Genomic DNA, 23594 nt, shown 5'->3' on the forward strand with positions numbered 1-23594 from the left:
AGGTTTACGGTTCGAGTGGTTAACCGTGAAATCGTAAACGGCGGTTATGGTTTCGACCAAAACCGTGAGATTTAAATAGAACCAAAACCGCCACTTTTGGAACCGGTTCAGTTCCAAAATTCGAGAACCGAAACAATACCGAAACCGCAAAAAACTGCAAAAAAACAGTGAAACCGAACCGAAACCGCAAAAAACTACCGAAAACCGGCAGTTTGGAACCAAACTGCGAAAAACCACCGGAAAAACTGTCGGTTCAGAACCGGCGGGTTTCGAACCAAAACCGTAACCACGATATACGCTCAAGGTCCGATTCCTATTCGAGATTTTCTGGAACCGACAGTTCCAACCCGTAATCAGCTGTTCTAAAGCCTTGGGCATGTCTCGTAGGGAGTATGACGGAAGAACCACTTTGAACTAACAGTAACAAACTTAAAATATGGTTTTAAATGTGAAACAAGCAAATAAAATTAAACTGACAAAGATTGATAAAATATAAGTGTTTTTGGTATACTTTTAGTGCATGTATAAAGATAGGTATTTTTTTTTCAAAAACCTGTAATAGGATTGGTCTTGCAGTTGGACGTATTATTCTACTGCATTTTAGGTTTTGCAGTACTATTGGAGATGGTCTTAGATTTCTTTACAAAATTTTTATTTATTAGATCCTTGTATCGATGCATTTTATTTCATTAAATCTTTTTACAATTTTTTTTCTTCATTAGATCCTTATACTGATGCATTTTGATTTAAGTGGTTTTTATAGTTTTTATTTGGTTGGATCTTTATTTAATGGACTTAAGAATTTAATTAACTTTTCTTGTAGTTAAATGTATTATTTTTCTTTTGTTCTTATATTTATTTTTGAAATTAGTTTAGTTGCAATATCGACATAAAAATCATTGAGTAAATAGTTTCTTGATATTGCCCGTTATCTACTCATAAATTTATCATTTTTCTAATAAGAGAAAAAAATAGAAAACAATCTAATTTACACAAGAATATTTAATTAAATTATGAAGTCCGTTAAACGAAAATTCAACCAACATACCTCTCTAATCTCTAAATATATTAGTTTTAAGACCCAATGAAAAAAATTGTAAAAGGATCTAACCAAACAAAATGAATTAGTACAAATGTACAATAATCTAATAAAACAAAAATTTGTAGAAAGACCTAATGATAGAAAATGTATTAGTATAAAGATTTCAAAACGTGTTTTGTTTTCTAGTTTTATAAATAACAGTACATCCATAAATATAATTTTGTAGTTTTGTAAATAACAATACTATAATTAAATACATATAGATTGAAATAAAGTTACCGAACAAGTTTTGTCGCATAAAGTAAAGAACGTTTGTTTAATTGTTTTATCTACATAGTTGACATGTTTCTATTTTCTTTCTACTTTTCTAGAATGTAACTTATTTTTATGAAGAATGTACATCCCATATTAAAATTTACATCAAACATTAAAATTATGACATTCGTGTGGTTACAACGAGAAACTTCGATGCTGTAAATGCGTCCAATCTAGTTGAGTATTGTCAAAATTAAAAATTCCACCGAGTTTACATGAGTATTTGCTAGGTAAAATTGGATATTTATAATCACATAAAATTTCATATTCGAAATTTCAAATTGTTAATAGTGAAGGAATATTATAGTTGAAGAAGCTAAGGTATTAATTAAGAGTCTCTATCGATCTGATTCATAAACTTTAATAGATGTGAATAGTGGAAACATTAAAAAGAGAGACAAAATCCCCAACTCCCAACTAGGACGGCTCCCACTTTGTTCCAAAGATAATAAGTATCAACTCGAACAAATTCAACTTCATTTCAATTGCTTACACCAAAAATCCATGGCATCTGAACAGCACATTTCCAACACCCAAAAACGATGGAGTCTCCATGGAATGACAGCCCTCGTCACCGGTGGCACCAAAGGAATCGGGTAAAATTTCAATTTCTCTTTTTTATTTTTTGTAGTCATAATCTTAATTAATTTATTTATTTTTGTGTGTGTGAAACTGTAAATATATATGATATAGATTCGCCATCGTTGAAGAGCTTGCTGAATTTGGTGCGACGATTTATACATGTTCGAGAAATGGTCCCGAGCTTAGTGAAAGGCTGAAAGAATGGGAGGCCAAAGGGTTTAAGGTGAAGGGGTCAGTTTGTGATTTGACTTCAAAAACTCAGAGAGAAGAACTCATCAAAAATGTCTCTATCGAATTTGATGGAAAGCTCAATATCTTGGTAACAAATTCCTCTCTTTTTTTTTTTTAAATAAATATTTTGTGTGCATTTATACATGCATGAATCATGATGGAAATCATGCCAATGTGTTTGTTTTAGGGCAAACATTTACTAGACCAAATTTCAAGAAAATTGGAATAGAAAACCCTAAAGTGATGTTTCTTCGACTTATCTTTCTGTTAGTCTTGAGAAGAGGAATTGAACAGTGACTATAGAGAGATATTGGAATTACTACTATTTTCGAAGAGACTATGAGACAAGAATATTAAGACGTCAAAATCTGACAAAATTAATTAGGCGGCCCACATGAAATCAAAAAATTTGATGAATAATGAACTTTTTTTCTTGGACACATGTTACCAAAATTAATTGGTAGATGACATCTGAACCAGTTTTTTGTTTAATTTCTATTAGCTTTAATGAGCATAGACAAAAATAGGTGACTTATTTGGTTGTTGCTTCGATTATTAATAAACCATACTAGTATAAATTAATTGTGAAGCACCTCGTTCTATATTTGATGATGCCCCTCCAAATCACTGCACACTCATCACAATCTTGATTATGTTATTAATTCATGTGGGAATCTTATTTACGTGATTAATTGATTTTTAAAATAAACAATAACGACGACAGTATAAAGTTTCTTGTCGACTTTTTTCTTTTTTTCTTGTGTGTGTGTGTACGCTATAAAGTATATCCTATAGTATTGAAGGAAATTTCAAAAAGGTTGTGATAATGGCCGGCTAGCTGGTCATATTTATATGAATATTGAATAAGGGTTTGTTGCCGCCTGAATTAAAATATCATGTATTAGCCAAGTTGTGACAATATTTTCAATTTCAAGATATGAACATGTGCATTAACAATAATGCTTTCTTGTTCATATCTGTAAAATAAAATTAAAGCTCTTTCTTTTCCATATGCTATTTTTAATTAAACTTATGAGCACTAATCATGCATGATTAAAGTTTGATAGAGTATATCATCAGAGTTAAAAGTTGATTTGAAATTTAAAAAGTAAAAATGATTTAATAGGGTTTGTTTGTGTGAATGATAACAGATAAACAATGCTGGAATAAGTTTACTGAAGCATGCTTGTGATCACACTGCTGAAGATTTTGATAGGATAATGTCTATGAACTTAGAATCTCCTTATCATCTCTCTCAATTGGCTTATCCTCTTCTGAAAGCATCCGGATCTGCAAACATCGTTTTCATCTCTTCGGTCGCTGGTGGCTTTGCCCTCCCGGCTATGTCGGCTTATGCTGCTTCCAAAGGTACGTACGCAGCGAGTGTGTGTGTGTGTGAGGATTTAGGCTAACAAGTACTTTCCTTTTGATCAGGTGCAATAAATCAACTAACAAAGAACTTGGCGTGCGAGTGGGCCAAGGACAATATCCGTGCCAACGCTGTTGCGCCATTTGGTGTTAAAACCAGTATTATCAAGCCTGTATGTATGCGATTACAAACCAAATTAAACCTTTTTTTTTTTAAATGAAGGAGTTTAATTGAACAAATTTTTCTTGATTTACAATTAGGAGGAGGTGGACGTATCGATTCTGCAGACGTTGGCGCCATTGATGGCTCGAACGCATGTCAACCGAATGGCTGAAGCAGATGAAATTTCACCCTTGGTTGCATTTCTGTGCCTTCCTGCTGCTTCTTACATTACTGGTCAAGTTATTTATGTTGATGGAGGCTTCACAGCAGGCTGTTATTGATGGACTAATATTTTGCTTCTAATTCCTCCAAATTTCATGTTTATGGCATGACACCATATAATAATACATGACTTCATGGATTTGCTTGCACATGGGTGTTGAAAATTTTGGATATGTTGTCGCGTTTAAACACTCTACCAAAAATTAAATATATATAGTTGACCACTATATATGCTTTAAGGAGATAAACCTTTTGAATATTGACATGTATGTCTTAATGTTTGATTAACTTAATCATTCCATTGCATGCACTAACGAAATAGAATGATAGAAAAATCATTGTAATTCGTAAACTAATCTTGAAATTCAAGAATCCTTGCAAAACTTAGAGCACGTCCAGCATCATATATTGTTGGCAAAGGAGCACAATATCCCATGTTAGACTCGACCGAAAAATTCATGCTTTTAATTCAATAATCTATCATAAAATGAGGATTGTGGGTTGGCTACTTTAAATAAAAAGATGGGCAATGTCTTGCTATGGGAGACACACATTCTTTTTTCTCGATTTATAAAGCAAAGTGTGTGTTGATCGTGCTGCATTTCTTGTTTGCTTTTGTACTTCACAAAGCGTTTAAAACTTAAATTAGACAATCCATGTTTCACTTTCAACCAGCTCAAGATTTATGCAAGTTTTCATTTTCTAAATTTAAACAGACAGTCTGATAATCAATTAACATAAGTGTTAAAAGATAGCAATCAATTCTGCAGATTTCTAATTACCTAATATACATATGCAGCTACTTTCTCCCAACATCTTCCAAGCAGTTATGTTATAGATCAAACCAAACTGCAATGATTCCGTGCACCTCCCATTACGTACAAGACAGTCCAACGATCTGGGCAGACAAGCTTAGGTGCTAGTTGAGATAGGCGCGGGATCTTTTTGGAGTTGCATCAATGGCCAAAATATATCTAGCCGATGGAAGCTTCCTGAGGTCTGCAATGGAGACTAGGCTGTTAATTGAACCAACATATTTGACGTCCTACCCAAAATGAAAGTAGGCTTCAAGACGACATAACTAGCATGACCAACTCGAATGAAGCAAAAAACCGAGGTTCTTGATAGGGCGGATATAATGGTGTTTGTAATTGGAGAGTTTTTCATAAGGAGAAGTGGATGGATTTGAAAACTCAATTATCCAATCATCAATTTTCAATTGTTCATGACTTCATTCTATAACCAAATATGAGTCACTTAGAGACTGTAGTGTTCTCTGCTTGGCATGAACCTATGGAACTTTTATCCTTTTGCAGTCCATCAACAATTACAGTATACTTTTCAACAATGAAACTTTTATGTTTGTATCAAAGCAATACCTCAACAATGAAGCGAGCCCATGATGAATTATCAGCAGTTTTCTCCATCACACCTTTGAGGATGGTTAGTTTTAGACGATGAATAACATCAGCAATCTCTAGAAAGCGATCATGATCAGTGCAGACCATCTGGTTAAAGGGAAAGATGTGAGGAAGCTGTCAAACTTCAGTGGTATAGATGGATCACAATAGCAATAAAGCAGAACACGGCGTTGCATTTCTTGCCTTTTAAAAGAGCACAAGCATTTAAAATAGGCATACCTCTATAAGCATGTGTCTAGGATGGTCTAGATCTTTCACAATTATGGGGCAAAAATGTTGCTCGTTTCCTAGTTCCACAGCCCAGCTTGCCCCATCTCGATGGCTACACTTGACTTCAGCTGGTTTTGTTGTATTGTCACCAACTTCCTGAAAAGGAAACTGAACATTAAAGTTCTACAACTGCCAACCCACTGCACTGTGGAAAAGGACAATAGTTTTCCAAAGATGCATAAATTTCATTGAAATGGGAGTACAGATAGACAAATCAGGAAGCATTCAAAGTCCGACCCTATGTAACAACAGCATACATAGGTCATTACAAGATTCTTACCTCTTCCAGAATTGGGTGCCTCAACTTATCTGCCTGATTGGTCACATTTCTTAAAAATAGCATGTGCTTTATGGTCTTGTCCAGGAGTCCATCGATGCTACCCTGCATTCATAATGGCAAAGAGGTTAACAGCTATTTGGAAAGGAGAGTATGAAGGATCAATTGCAAATGCAAACAGAACTTGCCTTTTCACCATTTGGTACGAGCTCCCTTAGCTCCTTGATCCTGTCTTGAATCAACTGCCTATCACGTGGTCGAGGCCTTTGATTATCACCACTATGTGTCCTTTTCTTGCAGGTAGTTGATAATCTTGATAATTTTCTTTTGTTCACAGGATCATGTCCCTTTCTGGGTTGCTGCTTATCAGAGAGTGAACTAATCTTGCTTTCTACTGAAGAAGCACTGTGTTTGGAATGAGCACGAGCTTTGTATAAACCATGAGATGGCATATTTACTGTGGTAATGATGGACTTGTCAGATGAATTATCATCAAAACCATTGCTTAAATTAGCAACAACAGTTTCGGAGAGGTGCTCCACTTCCATGTGTTTCACAAGAAATCCAACAGACTCTACACCTGACACATCCACAGTGCCAGAGGGCACTCTTTCACCAAAGGAGTGGAAAGCAACATCTTGACTCAAGATAGACTCGCCATAAATATGTTCATGAGTTTTATTCTGTATAACTCCCCCAAGAGCTTTGCCCAGTCCGGAGGCCTCATGGAAGTTGAAAAGGTTGCTTCCACTCTCAGAAATGCCATTATCAAAGTCATTGCCTATGCATGTTAGTTCAGTTCCACCTTCCTCAAATTTGTAATCCATTAATTCATTCACAAGATCCCCACACGTCCTCCTATTCAACTCATAGGAATAAGGAGATACCCAAAGTCTTTCTTCATGAATATATTTTGAGATTCCGTCTATATAATCTGCATGTGACAATTGAAATGGCTCAGGTACATGAATTATACCCATTGGTTGCGGATTCATTTCTCCTTCAGCCGCATTCTCATGGTTATCTTCTACATGCCTCTCAGATGAGTTGTATAAATCATGGAACATGAACACCGGCACAGTCTGATTTTCAATTGGGTATAAATCTTCTACAGCATGAATAGAATTTTGATCCACAGTTACTGTTTCTGTGGTAATGGTTGATGGCTCCTCTAAATAATCCATGAAAGTAGACATCGAGGAGATCTGTTGAATATATCCATTGCTTTGTTTATGCAGCTCAAACTTATTTTTGAGATACGCAACTAGCACTGCATCTTCAGACACCTGATTTGTTAAATAGCAAATTAAGTTAGAAGACACAATTACTGATTAAAATCCAAGAAGAGGTAAGTAAAACAAGAAATGGAAACGGGAGGAAAAACAAAAGAGCAATAGGGAACAGAGACAGAGAAGTTGATTGGATGTCCAGGAACTAACTAATTTCAAAATAGAAACAGAAAGAAATGTCATTTAGTGACCATAAAAATTGTGAATCCTAAATTATTTGCTACAAGTAATACAACAGAAAATACTACAGTTATAGAAGAAACGGCAGAAAATATCAATAATATGAAACAGAATACGCACCATTTCAGTTGATCCAAGCTGTAGAACTCCATCAGGAATTACAGGCAGAAGTAATATTGTCTGCAAGAGCATTGCATAGCATCATCATATAATGGTTTAAAGTTTCTTATTTTAAACAGATAATAGTTTAAAGGTTTTAATCCACTATTTTTTACTTTTTAGTTAAGACATAAAATGCTGTATCAGTCATCAGATACAAATTGGAAAAATATGAACACCATAACCTAAATCATCAATTTACTAACCTTTATGCCGGCCGCAAATTGAAGCAGCCATTCATCTGGATACTGTTAAATAAAAAAAAAGAGAAGGCAATAAATGTCTGTTTCAACTTGAATAAATAATAAATAAAGCACCAACAGATTGCACATTGTATCCAAAGATAGACCTTAGAAACTAAGATGGAATTCAAAACATCAGCTTGTATGCTGTCTGCATATATCCAGCTAGCATTTCCCTTTACAGCTGCTTCGCCAACAACCCTGTTTGATTGCATATTATGAGTTTAGATGATAAGTGGTAGTATTCGATGAATGAAAAAACACCCATTTATGTGCAAATCCCCTGTTCTTTGCTGAATAGAGCTAATTCATTACACCTCAAACATGACGAGGAAAGAACAAATGATAATGCCCATCTCATTGCACTAAGAGCAGTAAGTTAATGTAATGAATACATAAAATAAAATGCACACAAGAAGTGGGATCGTTAAAGTTACCCGCTCCCCACGACATGAGAAGAATGCGACATTTCAGCTATTGCATATCCAACTAGATAGTCGCCAGGAGTTCCATCAAGCAGACTTGGCGTTAAAGCCGGTGATAAAATCATATTTGAGTTTTTGAAGTACAAATCTTCTACCGGGCTTGCCATGGCATCACTTTGCTTTAACATGTCACAAAAGCCATCTTCCCATGACAAAGTCCTGAGAAGTAAATTTGTTTGGTTTTCAAAATTGTTTACAACTTTTTTTAATACGTAACACAGGCATTGATATTAAAGCACTCTGCTTGGGCATGATGTTGTTGAAGTAGGAGTAATATATATACCATGAGAAAAAAGGATAATTGATGCAAAAACAGCAAATATCATTTCAAAAATAGGCAACTTCTGTACAGTAAAAGTGAATGCAAGTTAACCAAACAAATGATACTGAAGATGAACAAAAGTATACGAATCCAGAGCATAGATAAGTTTTGAATAACACATTGACATATTAATTAATAGTACTAATCTAGAGATGCAAAATTGTTGTGACCATAGTCCAGATAAATGGATAGTTGATGAAATTGAAAACCATGGGAGAAAGTTTGCCTATTGTTTACTTATTTAAACTCTCTGTCAGTTGAAGATCCAAAATAAAGCACAAGAAGTTTCCACACTGTATATACTACTCATGATTCTGTCAAGCTCAGGGAAAGACACTAAGCAGGCCAGGAAATGTAATTTCAAACTTCTCAACATGCACTCACTATTCATAGTATACTACATGAGTGAACTTTTTTCCAATTATGCAAAAACTTACAATTTCTAAGAAAATGTTGGAACAATTCCTACTCTTTGTCTTTATTATCCTAAAACAACAAAAATGCTGAATAACAGCTCAGGAGAAGAAACACAAGAATTCAGGTGGACAGTTGACTTACATTTCATCATGATGATTAAGCTTCCAGAACACTGCATAATTCCAAGGAGAATTGCAGCAAAGAGATTGGAGGAATGGCCGCAAAAATCTACTCCCCATTGATTATTATGTTACCGAAAAAATTAAAATACGTTGCAACAAAAATCAGCCAAGCAGTTAGAACAGATCAATCACTAACTTCCACGATATGACCCTCGTCCTGCTTGTACAATCCATAGACCGGCTCTTCGTTTCATTGGTGGCTCCACCGGTTTGTCTAAATCCAACATTTCTTCAACTTCTATGGGTTGGGACAAGGATTACAGAAGGAGAAAATCAATGGGAAGAAAGAATACAGAATTCTCCGCAAGAAAATTCCATGATCTTGTAACCGGTTTATTTGCGAGACAGCTACCAATCGAGAATAAAAGGCTGGAAAAAGCCTTCAAACCACTCAAGTGAAACACCAAGAATTGCTGTAGCGAAAAGGTTGCTAGTGTGCAACCAAAACAAAACCAAAAGCTGTTTTCTTGGGAGATATAAACTGGCACAAAACTCAGGAACTGCAATTACAGGTGGAACTATCTGAGAGCCTGAGAAGTAAGATGAAATTCATGAAATCAGACAGGAAATAGGAAAGAAGTGGTATTTCTACGTTTCTAATCAGATTAGTAACAACACAGTCATGTCAGCTCCAAAAATTCAGGCAAATTCAGAATAATAATCCAATTAAAAACATGTAGCCTGTGATTGTGACAGAAAAAACGCTCAACTGGAAGAAAACATCAAAATATATCCATGAAATGCTTAAACTGAGCTTCACTTTAGATTATAAGAGCAGAATACCAACTAAAAATATTTTCCTCACTTCAAATGATGTAACTCTATGCACCTTTTTCCTTTTCTGACTACTTATCCGGATATAAGCTAAAGTAAAAAATGGATTCATCAATATCCATTTATAGATGCTGCTAATTTTCTACATCTCTCTCCCTAAACACAAGTAAATTTAACTGAAAATATAACAATTAACGCAAAGACCAAAGCAGATAGTTGTTATGATGATCCTAATTCATCAATGCACCATAAAACTAGTAATGAAACTTACACTGAAACAGCAGTTCAATTGATAGAATCGTGATAGAGTTCAAACTCGTTAACCTCCATTTCCGATTATCAAACAGAAATTTAAGGTGTATGGAAGTGGAATTTGGGCGTGGGTATTGGGACGATGATACAGTGGAATGAGAATCTAATTGAAGAACAAGGCGATAGCTTTTGCTTTTTTGGTGGGAAGACTTTTAAGAGCTACTTTTATTCATAGAATTTAATTAAAAAATTATATAAATATGCACACGTCAAAATATACAGTCAGAGGAGGTGTATTTGTTTTTTTTAATTAGGTGTAGTTCAAATCGGGCTAATGGCCCAGAGAGTGAGTGGGCTGCCTGTGATTGAGTCAAGCCCTTTTTTTTTATTCTTTCTTGTCGTTTTCCTAAAGTTGAAATGAATGGATCCTGGCCCACTTTAAATTACTTTTATATTTGTAAAAAATTATAAATGCATGCGCTGGACCTCTTGAGTAGCTATAATATAAAATTTACATATATTTATACTCCATTAATTAGATACTACTACAAGCCAATACTACACATTAAAACAAGACTCCATCATCTCTAAACTGGGCACTTGCCAGGTCATAATAAATTAATAATGTCTTTATAATAAAAAAAATTAGATATTTAAAAAAATTTATGTGATGCAAAAGTCCATGTTTAAAATATTAGTGTTACTCAAAAATGTATCTTTCGAGTTTGTTTAGAAACATTGAATAAGTAGAGTTTACATGATGTACTAAAAGTTTTAGAAAAATTTATTTTTCTGTAAGTCGTACTACCAAATAAAAGAATTACATTCTTCGCCAATAAAAAGAGAAGCCGTTCGTAATTACGTGCATTGGTTAAATATTTTTAATAATTGTTGCTATTTTGGATATTAATTAATATTATTAATCCGGCTGTCCAATCAGCGAACTACACGAAACTCATAAGACAATAATGCCTGCAGTCCAATTCCAATCTGGTTAAGTATCTGTTGCGAAGTCAACTTATACATGTATCATACATTTTGCGCTCATTAATATGCTCAATTATAGTATGATATTTTATGTTTTATCTTTGTGTATAATTCATTTACACTTTATATATACTATAATTGGTTCGGATTTTTTCTATAGGTTCAATTATTAATAAAATACGTGACTACCATTTGAATTTTATACTCCTAATTTTTTCATACGTACAAGATGATGGATGATGAATTAAACTACTTTTTCGAAATTGATTATGAACATTCCATCCAAAAATATTCATCGTTCTCATCTTGTAGACACGTGTCTGAGTTTAACTGCACCAACGACTCAACCACCAATCTACTCACACAAAGTATTTCCCCTAAGACCACAAAATCAAATAAAAAATTATTGGCAAATTCAGTCATCAAATCGAGTCAATCATATTTGATATACAAAATGCAATTTACTACCTTTTTAGTATACATAAATCAAATTTATTTAGAGCACAACTTGTGGGTATGATGTTAAGTGAGTCGACTTTTTGCACTCTACATATAATTAAACTTCACTAGATAGAGCATCCCAAGTTATGAATATTAAATCAGTCAATTTTCATATGGTAAGAAATTAAACCACAGGGAAATTTATTTCAACTTGTCAAGTATGAACAAACATCTACCACTTAGCTTAAACCAAAGGTTAACAAACAATAAGTTATCTAAGTAACTACAAAGGTTACTAAAGCTTCACACGTCTCTTTCTTACTTTCCCCCTCAATTATTTATCCTCTAATATTTTTAATTATAAAAAGGGGTGGCGGCATATCCTTTTACTAAACGCTAATTATTTCTTCACCACTAATACCTACCTTTTCTATAATAGCAGAAGTCATTATAAGTAGGTAAATATCGCCTAAGAGAGTATTAATTAATTATACACTCATTGTGAGTTTTCCTAATGCTGCAGGATACTAAAAATTTACATAAATTTAAATCGAGAAAAGGTTAAAGTTGGAAATGATCGGAAGGTCAACTTTAAATCGAGAACAGTTGTTTTTTTTTTTTTTTTTTTTTGGTTTTGCCGTTGAAGATGGCACGTCTAATTAGTTATGGCAAGTAAGTTTAGCCTGTAGGGAATAATTTATGTAGCTATATTTTTATATTTTATAAGTTGAACTTGGACAACTTGGTGGATCTAAAAGTCAATTTTGGTGATCATATTTTTTTTGTTCTTTCTCTGCTGGAAGTAAAGAGGTCAGGTCTTATTCATGCATTCTGATATGGTGGCTTTGTTGATAAACAAGTTGAATTGATAGAATAATCTTTATGTGCGACTTCTGTTGGAGAATATGAATCATGAGTTATTATTTTTGATTATTTACTTATAATGTGTTCAAAATTACAAAAGAAAATAATTTGAATTATGAACTTATATTGATTAGTTGGATTCACTTAACTAATAGATGTACTAATAATTAAATTATAATATGCATCATTTTTTCCTCTTAATTAAAATAAGATTTTCCTAAATGGAATTATTAATTTAAAAAAATTAATAATTATTATAATTTAAAGCATATTACAAATATATAGTCTATAAATCTCAAATTCACATCACATTTTTCTTAATAAATTATTATTGAGAAAATAATAGTGATAATAATAATAATAGGATACTATACAAAGTATCAGAATTCTAAAAAATCATATTAAGATTTCATTTATTATGTTATAAAATAATATTACTAAAAATAATATAAAAATTATTAGTAATACTAATACTAGCATATATTTAATTAAAATAATAAAAAAAAATTATAAGTATCTAGATAAGTAAAAATTCTAAAAAATTAGAACTATCAAAAATTGCACTCCATTAGTCCATAAAAAATAGTTTTGTATTTATGTATTATGGTAATTTTTCTATCTAATGAAGTTAGTAACAGTAGTTTAATCATTTTCTTTTTCTTTTTCTCAATTATTTTTATCAGTTTTTCATTGAATTCGATCGGTAATATTACTCACTGCTAAAATTAATAATTAAATTATTTTCTTATAGTAGAATCCTGTCAAACAAGCCTACCATTTTATTGTCTTTAGAGCATCCACGGTAGGGGCGCCGCGCCGGGCGCCCCGATCGCGGCTAAGCCGCGCCTGTCTACTGTGGCGGAAGAGGCCACCCCGGAGGTGGACGACTTTTGTGGGCGGAAGGGCTTTCGCCCCGAATGCGCCGAGGATGAGCCGGAGGAGAGAGAAACGCAGCGGTCGCCGATTTCCTTTTTTTTTTAATTTCGAATTTTTAATTATTTTTATTATAAATATCCTCCCATTTTCATCTTCTCTCCACACACATCTTCACACCCATTTCACTTTCTATCCAATTTTTCTATCTCTAAAAATTTGTGGATTGCCATTGCTATTTATGGATGATTTGTGGAATGAAGCATGGGATTCTTTGATTCAAGAGGTGCAGAGGGAAGCCGACGAGGAGGATGAGGCGGCGGCGGCGATCCCTCGTGAGATTCGTCATCGTCGGACAATCCCACGAGACCATGTCGGAGCGGCTGAGCGGCTTATGGCAGACTACTTTAGCGCTAACCCCCGTTACCCAGCTGAGATTTTCCGTCGGCGTTTCAGAATGTCGCGATCGCTCTTCACCCATATAGCGACGACATTGGCGGAACGGTACGGTTGCTTCAACCTCCGGAGTGATTGCACTGGTCGGATCGGACTGTCTACTTTTCAGAAATGCAACTCTGCAATAAGGCAGCTTGCCTATGCGGGACCGGCTGATATGTTCGACGAATACCTACAGATGGGTGAGACGACTAATCTAGAGGTGCTCCGGCAGTTTTGTAAGGACATGCGGGAAGTCTTTGGTCCGGAGTTCCTGCAAAAGCCAACCCCTGATGAGTGTCAGAGACTGCTAGATATGCACGGTGCGGTGCACAGTTTCCCAGGGATGATGGGCAGCATTGATTGCATGCATTGGGAGTGGAAAAACTGCCCGTGGCGTGGAAAGGTCAGTTCACTACTGGTTTCAAAAGCAAACATCCTTCGATGATCCTGGAAGCCATTGCAGACTACCGTTTGCGGATCTGGCATGCGTATTTCGGTGTTACAGGTTCGAACAACGACATCAACGTTCTGCAGTCGTCGCCTATCTTCAATGATGAGTGTCGGGGAGAGGGTCCAGAGATTAGTTTCGTAGCAAACGGCACGCAGTATCGCAGGGGATACTATTTGGCAGATGGAATATACCCTTGTTGGCCCGTATTCGTCAAGACACATCGCCAACCGGCTGGAGCGAGGAGACAATATTTTGCGCGAAAACAAGAGGTCGTTAGGAAAGATGTTGAGTGAGCTTTTGGTGTGCTCCAAGCGCGATGGGCCATTATACGTTGCCCGGCACGAGTTTGGCACGAAGATGATGTCGCGAATATTATGTTAGCATGTATCATATTGCACAATATGATAATAGAAGATGAAGGATTTGCTACAGAACGTTAGGCACCGGAAGATGGTGCAAGTACAAGTCACGGCGTTGCCTCCGCGCCGATACAGATGGGTGTACCACGTAGTAATGAATATCTGATCCAACGTTTCGCTGATATACGCAGGAGCACAGCACATGAGCAATTCCAGGTCGATTTGATTGAAGAGGTCTGGGCACGTAGGAGAGGCGCGTAGCGTGAAAAACATGTGTGATTTTCCGTAGATCAAATTTTCGTTGTAATTTTCCTCTTACTTTAATCCAACGAAAATTTAGTTTTCAATTTTAATTTGTTTTATTTGCCGTTTTTATCTAATTATTTTTTGTCCGATAAGTTTAATTGTAACTGAATTAAAATATACAACAAATAAAATAAAGTGAAATGTGGCTAAAAAAAGTGTCCGCTATTGCTACGAAAACTTTTTTTTTGTGGTTGTGGACAAATAAAAATGGCTATGGACAAAAAATGTAAAAGTGTCTAGCCAAAGTGTCCATCCTATTGTGGATGCTCCTAGTGATACTGCAACTACTCTAATGAATAATGAGTGCAATTGCATATATATATTTTAGTAAATAGGAAAAAAGCTTATTAGCAACTCATTATCTCATGTCTTATTCATAATTATGTTATTAAATAAAATCAAATGGACCGGTGATATATTTTATTTGTAGTTGACGTACTATTATTTAAGAAATGTAGATATGATCGTAACGAAAGGTGCATATCGATATAGGCAATACATATATATACTTGTACTACTTTATTGTGGGGACAAATGAAGAAAATATGGTACCAGTATGGTTAGTGTGGAGTCATATGGTAAAATGCATAGATAGTGGACCATATGATTTTTGGGTTTGTTGGATAATTAATTAAAAAAAGGAACAAATAATTTAGGAGTGGACTTTTGTGATTGGTGGAAACATAAGGAGTGTAATCCAAGCAGACTATTAAAAAGTGTTGGCAAACATTATTATTGCATCATGCATTCCTTGGAGGGTATCCAATGAGCTACAAATTTTGTGGGTGATATCTCATACTTATGCTTCCTATTTCTTTTCCCCTCCTAAAACATGATCCAATATCCCTGAAAATGTTATAGATATCCTATAGCCCTAGCCTATCTTGGTTTAAGTGCACATTTAAGAAAATCACAACAATTATATTGAATGGACTTAATTGAATAAACGAGAGTTATTGACATGAGTACTTTTCGATTTTGATAAATTTATTCAACATATTTGACTATTTTAGGATCAAATTATAGCACAACGTGATATAATTAAATATGTTAATATTGAAAGTTTAATATCAAAAATAAAAATATATTGTTCACTACAAGTTTAATGTATAATTGGTAAAGTAAGAGAGAGATAAAGAATATTGTTAGTAGAGAGTGGGCTCCACATCATTAATAATGTAGTGTTATGGTATAAATTGTAACTAAAATAATGTGTAGGGGTAATGTGTTGTTTAACTATTCAAATATTAGAAAGTTTATACTTTTTTGAGATGGATAAATAATGAAATAGTTCATATTTTTTAATGACACAGGGAGTAAAATTTAAGTTAGTAGGAATATTTTGAGATTTTTAAGTCCAAGGTTACCCATTACTGCATAAATTAATTATATAAATCTGCTACATGGTGCAATTTTATGCAGTTGGTCATCCTAATCTAATAATTTTAGTTTGATCTTAATTTTAATATAAAAATAAATATTGATACACTCTATTATCATGTAATGCCATTAGCGATGATTCGGAAACCAATAATCATGAAACGAACATTGCAATTGTTCCAATAGACAAAGGAAATTATATGTAGCATCCGAGGCCCGACCAACATAAAGTTATCCCATCATTCTCTACTTTGGCAAAACATATTTTTGGGATCAATTTCAAAATATTAGCTAAAAAGTAAAAACTATAATATATTGCAAACAAGAAAGTTAAATTGGTGACTGGTTATAAAGAGTTCACGGATTCACTTACTGAACTACTACAAGTTTTTTAGACTGAAATCGTTTAATATTTTAATTTTACACTGTGCATATATGAATTCATTATATAGAAATTTTAATTCTTTATTTAATCAATATATTGGGTACATGTACATATTTGTTTTTCATCAATTATTGCAATTAAAAAAAAACTACTCGTACTATATATTTTTTTAATAAGTCGTGTATATGATGAATCTTGGGCCGCCAATAGGGGTAATGGGTTGGGGATTGGGGCATGAGGCGATGTAAAATTGAATTCCATATTTTTGTAGATTTTAGAGACACGATGAAAAGTTAATTTTTTTTATTATAAAGGTTGTAGTAATTTATAAGGGAAAAACTACACATTTTAAATATTTTAATACTATTATTTTAAATCAAGCCCCATAATAGTAAGAAAAAAGTGTGGTTATGAATAGAATTAAATTATTCTATGAATGAAGGCTAACTCATAATTTATGTGCCTTATCTTTCAGCCCAAAAACTAATAGTGTTAATTGGGCTCACGTTGCGAAAGTTGCCCTGGGCCTAGCCTTTTGTTTTAAAATAATACTACTAATACAATTTCCACGTTACATGTTTTGATTGAATTAATTAAAATTTATATGTGTTTGTTCGATTTACTCTTATTATGTACTGCCAAAATTTTCCAAGGTCCTTCTTCTTCTGATTTCTATGGTAAATACTGATATTGATACTGTTCTTCTTTTTTAGGAAAATATATGTTGGAGTATGTTTTTTTACAGATGCAAAAATTAAAACAATAATAAAAATTCTAAACAGTTTTCCTATCTAGATAAATATTCCAGTGGCATTTTTATAACTTTATGTTTGGATCCACAAAAAATATCATCAAACTAGACTTAACCTGCGATATTATTTGAGACATAATTTTTCTTATTATAATATCGATCGAGTTAAATTCAAAAGTGTTAGAATGAAACTGCATGTTATGATCAGGATACATAGGAGTATTAATTATATAGATATTTCTTGTTTTTCTCCTTAAATTATTCATTGTTACTATTATTATTATTCAATTGATGATGCAAGAAATGACCTCACCAGGAGGGAAAACCATACAAAATTCAGTTGGAAGTCAAATTAAATGTAATATTCTAAATGAATCTTCTAAGCGATCAAATTGTTGAACACCCTTAATTTTATTTTGATATAGCCGACCAAGTTGTCATTTTTTGTCCGTCTCAACTTAAACATGGAATAATTTTATCATTAAACGCGTATTAACATTAATTAAATAGTTACAACTCAATAAGAAAACATTAAATATCTGGGTAAATTTGAATATCGAACTATGGTGGCAAGATTAATCTAATCCCGGCACACATCAATCCTATTTTATTAACACACAACTCTTATTAAATAATACTCCTATATATAAAAAGGATTGCATATAATTGCAGATGGATCATGGAATATTTGCAGATCGAATAAACAAGCAATATTTAAATAAAATAAAGAAAGAAGCTTCTAGGTCTATATTTATTTGAGCAATCACACAAACAGAAAAGAAGGGGTGGATGTCATTTAATTACTTTTTTTAATAATAAACGACGGCCTAATTACAAAGCAAATTAGTGAATATTCACACATTTAATTTTAGTTATTTAGACATAAGATGGTACTTATGTGCTAGGATTATAGTTCCGCATATAAATTATGTTTGCAATATTAATCTTCCCAACACGTCCGTTCCTTATCAATATTAGTTTCGTTAAATATGATGTGACCTTTATAAAATAAAAAGACAAAAGATTGCACACGATATCTTAACAGATCAAACTACGAATTAATTTCCTGTTTTGAACCAATGTGATGTGGTAGTTTTCAAAGTAATCGCCTTCTCCAATGCGCTTTTCAACTCTATAACTTATTTAATGCCACATTCCATATCGTGTCTAGAAGGATTTCCCACTCTATTTTTGTGCAAATCTCTTTGCCCATTTTCCTAAAACTAAATAGAGCTACACGTCTTTTACTTTTGCAAATAAATGGTATTTCATCTTTATTTTATATCATTTTTGATACCTATTAATAACATTTTTAGTACCTGTTACAATTTTCTTTCTAAAATGCCCTCTAAACAAATACATATTCTCATTTATGTCATAGAAGATATTTTGGGCGTACATAAAAATAGTACCAATAGTAATATTATAATATCTTTTCTTATTATCCCCACTCTTTATACTATTATTATAATTAATATTAATATTATTATTTTGATGTTATAAATTAATAATTAATTTATTTTTTAATATCATTCAAATATAGTTAATTATAATTATAGTTACAATTATATTATAATACTATTATTGTTATATTACTAAAAATTAGTAGTAATTAATAAATAATTATATAAATTATGAATCATATAACATTACGTAATAATAATAATAATTGTGAATTGTATTCATAATAATATAAAGAGTTGAATATTTTTAGTCAGGTGTTTCAACCTTAAAATGAGTATAAAGTAATTTAATAAAAAATATTCAATTGATTTGATTACTTTAAATAATTTTAATTAGATATTTTGTTCTTGATTTGTATTATGAATGCAATTAGATGTATGTATAAAAATCTAAAAAGAAAGAAGAAAAAGAAGATAAAAGCAAAAAAAAGGAAGAAGAAACATAAACTAAAGAGACAAAAAGAAAAAAGAAAGAAGAAAATGAAGAAAAAAGAAAGTTTAAAGAAGAAGAAAAAAAGAGTGAACTACGAAAATGGTCCTTGGACTATGAGGTTATCTCATAAATGGTCCCTGGACTTTAAAAATATCACCAACAGTCCTTGGAGTAAGAGTTAATATAAAAAACGGTCCTTTTACACTATTTCGAGATGAAAATGCCCTTTTGAGGGTTTTTTTTTGGGGGGGGGGGGGGTGGGCAATTTGGTCTTTTTACACTTTTAACATTTTAAATCTGATATTATTTCAGTTACGTACTAAATTTGATATTATTTCAAAATTATCATTCTTCTTCACTTTTACCATCTTTCACTTTGTTTCTTTATTTCAATATTTCATTTAATTTTACAAAATTAAATTTTAAATTTCAATTTTTAAATAGCAATAAAAAATTTTAATTATAAAAATGATTAAATAACAAAAATTAATAGCATAATCAATATTTGATAGTGTCTAATATTTAATCAATAAGATATGACAACGCCTTAGTTTTAATCAATATTTAATAGCTTTAATCATAAATAGATCATATAACACGATTTATTCTGAAATAAATATGCATCCAATGTAAGACTAATATGATATTCGTATATTAATTTGAAAACAATCAAAATTACTAGAAAATTTCAACAAAAATACTCCTATATAAAAATTTTAGTCAACTTCATAATATTCTATCACAAGCAATTATAACAACCGAACGGGGGCTCTTATTTTTCCATCATGATTAATATTATTTTTTTGTACTTCTCCAATTCAGCAGAATATTATATTACATAACAAAAATTAATAGTTTTAATCAATATTTATAGTGTTCACGAATTAATAGTTTTAAATAAAAATTTTTATTGATATTTAAAAATTAAAATTTAAAATTTAATTTTATAAATTAAATCTAATATTGAAATAAAGAAATAAAGTGAAGGATGACAAAGGAAAGAAGAATGATAATTTTGAAATAATATTAGATTAGTACATAACTGGAATAATATCAGATTTAAAATGTTAAAAGTGTAAAAAGACCAAATTGCCCAAACCCCCCCCCCCCCCCCCCCCCCCAAACCCCTCAAAAGGGCATTTTCGTCTCGAAACAGTGCAAATCGACCCTTTTTTATATTAACCCTTAGTCCAGAGACTGCTTATGATATTTTTAAAGTCCAGGGACCATTTATGAGATAACCCCATAGTCCAGGGACCATTTTTGTAGTTCACTCAAAAAAAAAGAAATAAGAAAGGAAGAAAAAATAATTTCATGGTACTATTTAATTGAAATTTTCAAAAATATCATCCATAACAAAAAAATCACATGTTTGGTACCCAGGGTTATTTTTTGTCACAGGGTATGAAAAACGATATAAAATAAAGATCATGTATCATTTATGTGCGAAAATGAAAGATTAAGTACATTTATGTAGTTCACCCAACTAAATAATGCATTTTCAGTTCGCGTGAGTTGGCCTTGAAATATACCGTAGTAGTTATACTTTTACTCTATAAAAATGTTTTTTCATCGACGAGACATTCCTTCTTTTTCCATTTTAAAACCCCACACTGGTATAACAAAATTGATTAAAATACTAAATTAATGCACATAAATAAAGTGAAAATTTTAAAAAAGAAAAAAAAAATTAGATAATCAAAATTTTAGATTGAACTTACAATTTTAACATGAAAGGGAAGCTGAAATAAAAAGCAGGCTAACTAAATTACGATCATGGATAGAGTATGATTAGGCATTAGGTGACAACTCATTGTCAATTATATAGCTTGAGGCACATACTACCTCTTTGATGTAACTCATCAGCTTCATGATATGTATCGGCATTTCAAGCTTTAGTATTTCATCAATTTGTCATTTTTATCATTGCACTTTATTTAGTAATAGTTAAATAAGATAAGGTAAGGTGTGCTCAAACAAAAATATATGAATCATTTTCACCATTTATATTGTCAAAATATATGATGTCGTCAATATTTAGAATAAATTCGTGATCGAATTAAAGGGCGAAAATTTAAATGTTTAAACTTATTCATGGTAAATTATTTATAGACAATAATTCATATATATAAAAGCAGTTTTTGGCATAATCGTTCCTATTATATCTAGCCATATCGATCACATAATATACTACGTACTAACTAGCCATATCGATCACATGATATATCTAGGCATTAAATGATTCAAATCTTTTTATGTGTAGCGACGTACAAAAAAAGATATTGTACATCATCTAAGCTGTACGTTCATTCAATTTTTGGTCTTTAATTATAAAAAGAGTGGGACAGTAAAATTCATAATTAAGTACTATATGTGACAAGAATTGGAAAATTTGGGAATGAATATATATACAGTAGTAGTTGACTATAAACACATACACATCTACAACAGATATGCTTATCTTCTCACAATATGAAATGCAATGGTGTACGTGCAAAAACGTTAGCTAACTTAAACCATGTCTGACACATTTTTCTATAAAACACTTTATATTTGTTTATACAAACGCAAACCCATTTTAGTATAAATATCACATCAAAATATGATTTTATTTCAACCATATATACTAAATTTAAACATTAAAGAATTTTTTCTATATTATGCTTTTTTTACTCATAAAATTGGAAAAGGTTTATGAATTTGTTTCACTATAAAATCAAAAATGAAATTGATTTTAGAGTGGCATTAGACATAATTACCTACTTTATTTTAAATTTTAGTGTACCATTAAAGCGGTCTTATATTCCACTAGCACTTCCAATTTACATCTTTTTACATTATTATAATTTCGTTGAAAGTAAGATACATCTTTTTACATTATTATAATTTCGTTGAAAGTAAGACTTTCAATTTACATCTTTTTACATTATTAAAATTTCATTCCGAAAGTAACAAGTATTGGGTGTTAAACTCCTGGCCATATGTTTGGACGCCTATTGTTTTCATTGATATATTTATTTGTAAAAGCCTAAAAGGTTTATATTCAATCGATAAGGTGAACTTGCACGAAAAGTGAGGACGATTGTATGTTTTTAATTAAATTGGTGACTACACGCTAATTCTGTTTTATATATCCTTAATCGACCAATATGTGGCTAGGAGAAAAGAAAAGATTAGAGCAACAAACAAACTATATGGATTAAAAATTGACCCATATGAATTATTAAGCACATTGTTTGAGATATGAATTGCCACTAAACCGGCTAACTAATTTAATTAATATTCGTCAAGGGGTCCGCTGAAAACACAACGTCATCTTAAATTTTCCCACAATTTTTATTTTTTCTATTTAGCAATTACTATAATATTCCAAAATTTCCAACAATAACGCTCTGAAGTGGTGGTTGTAGTTGCAATTTTTTTACAAGCCATGTGTAAAAATGTCAATTTGAATAAATACTACTATCTGTCTATCTTATTTCAGACAATTTAACCACTACTATATCCATGTAAGGTATTGTACCAAAAAAAGAGAGCAATATCCAGTAATTAAAGAGAAAAAAATAATTGGGGTTTGGTGAGATGTAGTGAGAATGTGGTTAAGGTATAGTTTTCAAAGAATGGTTTCAAAGGTTCGTGCTCAAGTGTTAATTGCTTAATCTTGTGAGCCGTAAACAGCTGGGCTACGCCACGTCATCAACCAACCTCATTTTCTTCCCTTTTTAAAACCAACAACTCCAACACTCCAAATATTGAAAGCAAAGATAGAGAGAAGAAATAAATATGGAGGGGCTGATTCCATTAGTATACAAAGCAATCGTGCAATACAGAAACGGAGCATGGCTAGATGATACGCACTCGGCTGCAGCCTATATGAGGCTTCCCGGCGACTCTGGCCGGTTCGCGCCTTCTGACGTCCAGATTTTCCGGCTCCCCTCCGCCCGTTCGCCCCCTCGCTCCGTAGCGGAGAGGAGGGCCGTTTCCACCCATTTGATCAACTCATAAAACAGGCGAATTATTCAATTTGGTAGGCGTGGTGATATGATAAGTAAGCAAAAATCTTGTGTTTCTTTTAATTTTCTTTTTACGTTCCGTTTGTTAGTTTATTTGCCAAGTTTTGGCGAAAAAATGTTTTGTGGAAAACCTCATGAAAGGGTCCACAAACTGTGTGTTTCATGTAACAAACCAAAATTGTGTATATGAATATGAATGAATGTGATGTTTATTTGTTGAATCATGAATCTGTAGCCATTAGTATTAATTGTATAAA

General features: G+C 32.4%; 3 protein-coding genes across 4 annotated transcripts; 2 read left to right on the forward strand and 1 right to left on the reverse strand.

Moving 5' to 3' along the window:
- Positions 1 to 1750: 1750 nt before the first annotated feature.
- Positions 1751 to 4072, forward strand: LOC125223748 (tropinone reductase homolog At5g06060-like). Its single transcript, XM_048127037.2, has 5 exons — positions 1751 to 1953; positions 2051 to 2258; positions 3322 to 3538; positions 3605 to 3711; positions 3800 to 4072. Exons 1-5 carry the CDS (start codon positions 1862 to 1864, stop codon positions 3980 to 3982), a joined length of 807 nt encoding a protein of 268 aa, XP_047982994.1. The 5' UTR covers positions 1751 to 1861; the 3' UTR covers positions 3983 to 4072.
- A 510-nt stretch (positions 4073 to 4582) lies between these two features.
- On the reverse strand, positions 4583 to 10401 carry LOC125223768 (transcription factor EMB1444-like). 2 transcript variants are annotated; one of them, XM_048127061.2, is made up of 11 exons: positions 10213 to 10401; positions 9127 to 9697; positions 8199 to 8405; positions 7869 to 7962; positions 7726 to 7767; positions 7481 to 7540; positions 6080 to 7177; positions 5895 to 5996; positions 5564 to 5710; positions 5303 to 5431; positions 4583 to 4922 (listed from the first exon to the last, which is right to left on the reverse strand). In XM_048127061.2, exons 2-11 carry the CDS (start codon positions 9222 to 9224, stop codon positions 4836 to 4838), a joined length of 2064 nt encoding a protein of 687 aa, XP_047983018.1. In that variant the 5' UTR covers positions 9225 to 9697; positions 10213 to 10401; the 3' UTR covers positions 4583 to 4835. The 2 variants fall into 2 exon arrangements, with proteins under 2 accessions (XP_047983018.1, XP_088919001.1); XM_089062875.1 differs by having other exon boundaries at positions 5564 to 5722.
- Positions 10402 to 23026: 12625 nt separating this feature from the next.
- On the forward strand, positions 23027 to 23558 carry LOC125224229 (uncharacterized). Its single transcript, XM_048127593.2, has one exon. It carries the CDS (start codon positions 23108 to 23110, stop codon positions 23327 to 23329), a length of 222 nt encoding a protein of 73 aa, XP_047983550.1. The 5' UTR covers positions 23027 to 23107; the 3' UTR covers positions 23330 to 23558.
- The last annotated feature ends 36 nt before the right edge of the window (positions 23559 to 23594 follow it).

This window comes from Salvia hispanica, chromosome 1 (assembly GCF_029641045.1).
Source record: "Salvia hispanica isolate PSC_SH4W2 chromosome 1, Shi_PSC_v1, whole genome shotgun sequence".
In the NCBI taxonomy this organism is placed as follows: domain Eukaryota; kingdom Viridiplantae; phylum Streptophyta; class Magnoliopsida; order Lamiales; family Lamiaceae; genus Salvia; species Salvia hispanica.

Coding starts and splice junctions, on each gene's coding strand:
- LOC125224229 (XM_048127593.2), top strand. CDS start 23,108: ATGGAGGGGCTGATTCCATTAGTATACAAAGCAATCGTGCAATACAGA.
- LOC125223768 (XM_089062875.1), bottom strand. CDS start 9,224: ATGGGGAGTAGATTTTTGCGGCCATTCCTCCAATCTCTTTGCTGCAAT. Junction 7,963..8,198: donor TCTCATGTCGTGGGGAGCGG/GTAACTTTAACG, acceptor GCAATCAAACAG/GGTTGTTGGCGAAGCAGCTG. Junction 7,541..7,725: donor AATTTGCGGCCGGCATAAAG/GTTAGTAAATTG, acceptor ATGCTCTTGCAG/ACAATATTACTTCTGCCTGT.
- LOC125223748 (XM_048127037.2), top strand. CDS start 1,862: ATGGCATCTGAACAGCACATTTCCAACACCCAAAAACGATGGAGTCTC. Junction 1,954..2,050: donor GGTGGCACCAAAGGAATCGG/GTAAAATTTCAA, acceptor TATATGATATAG/ATTCGCCATCGTTGAAGAGC. Junction 3,712..3,799: donor AAACCAGTATTATCAAGCCT/GTATGTATGCGA, acceptor ATTTACAATTAG/GAGGAGGTGGACGTATCGAT.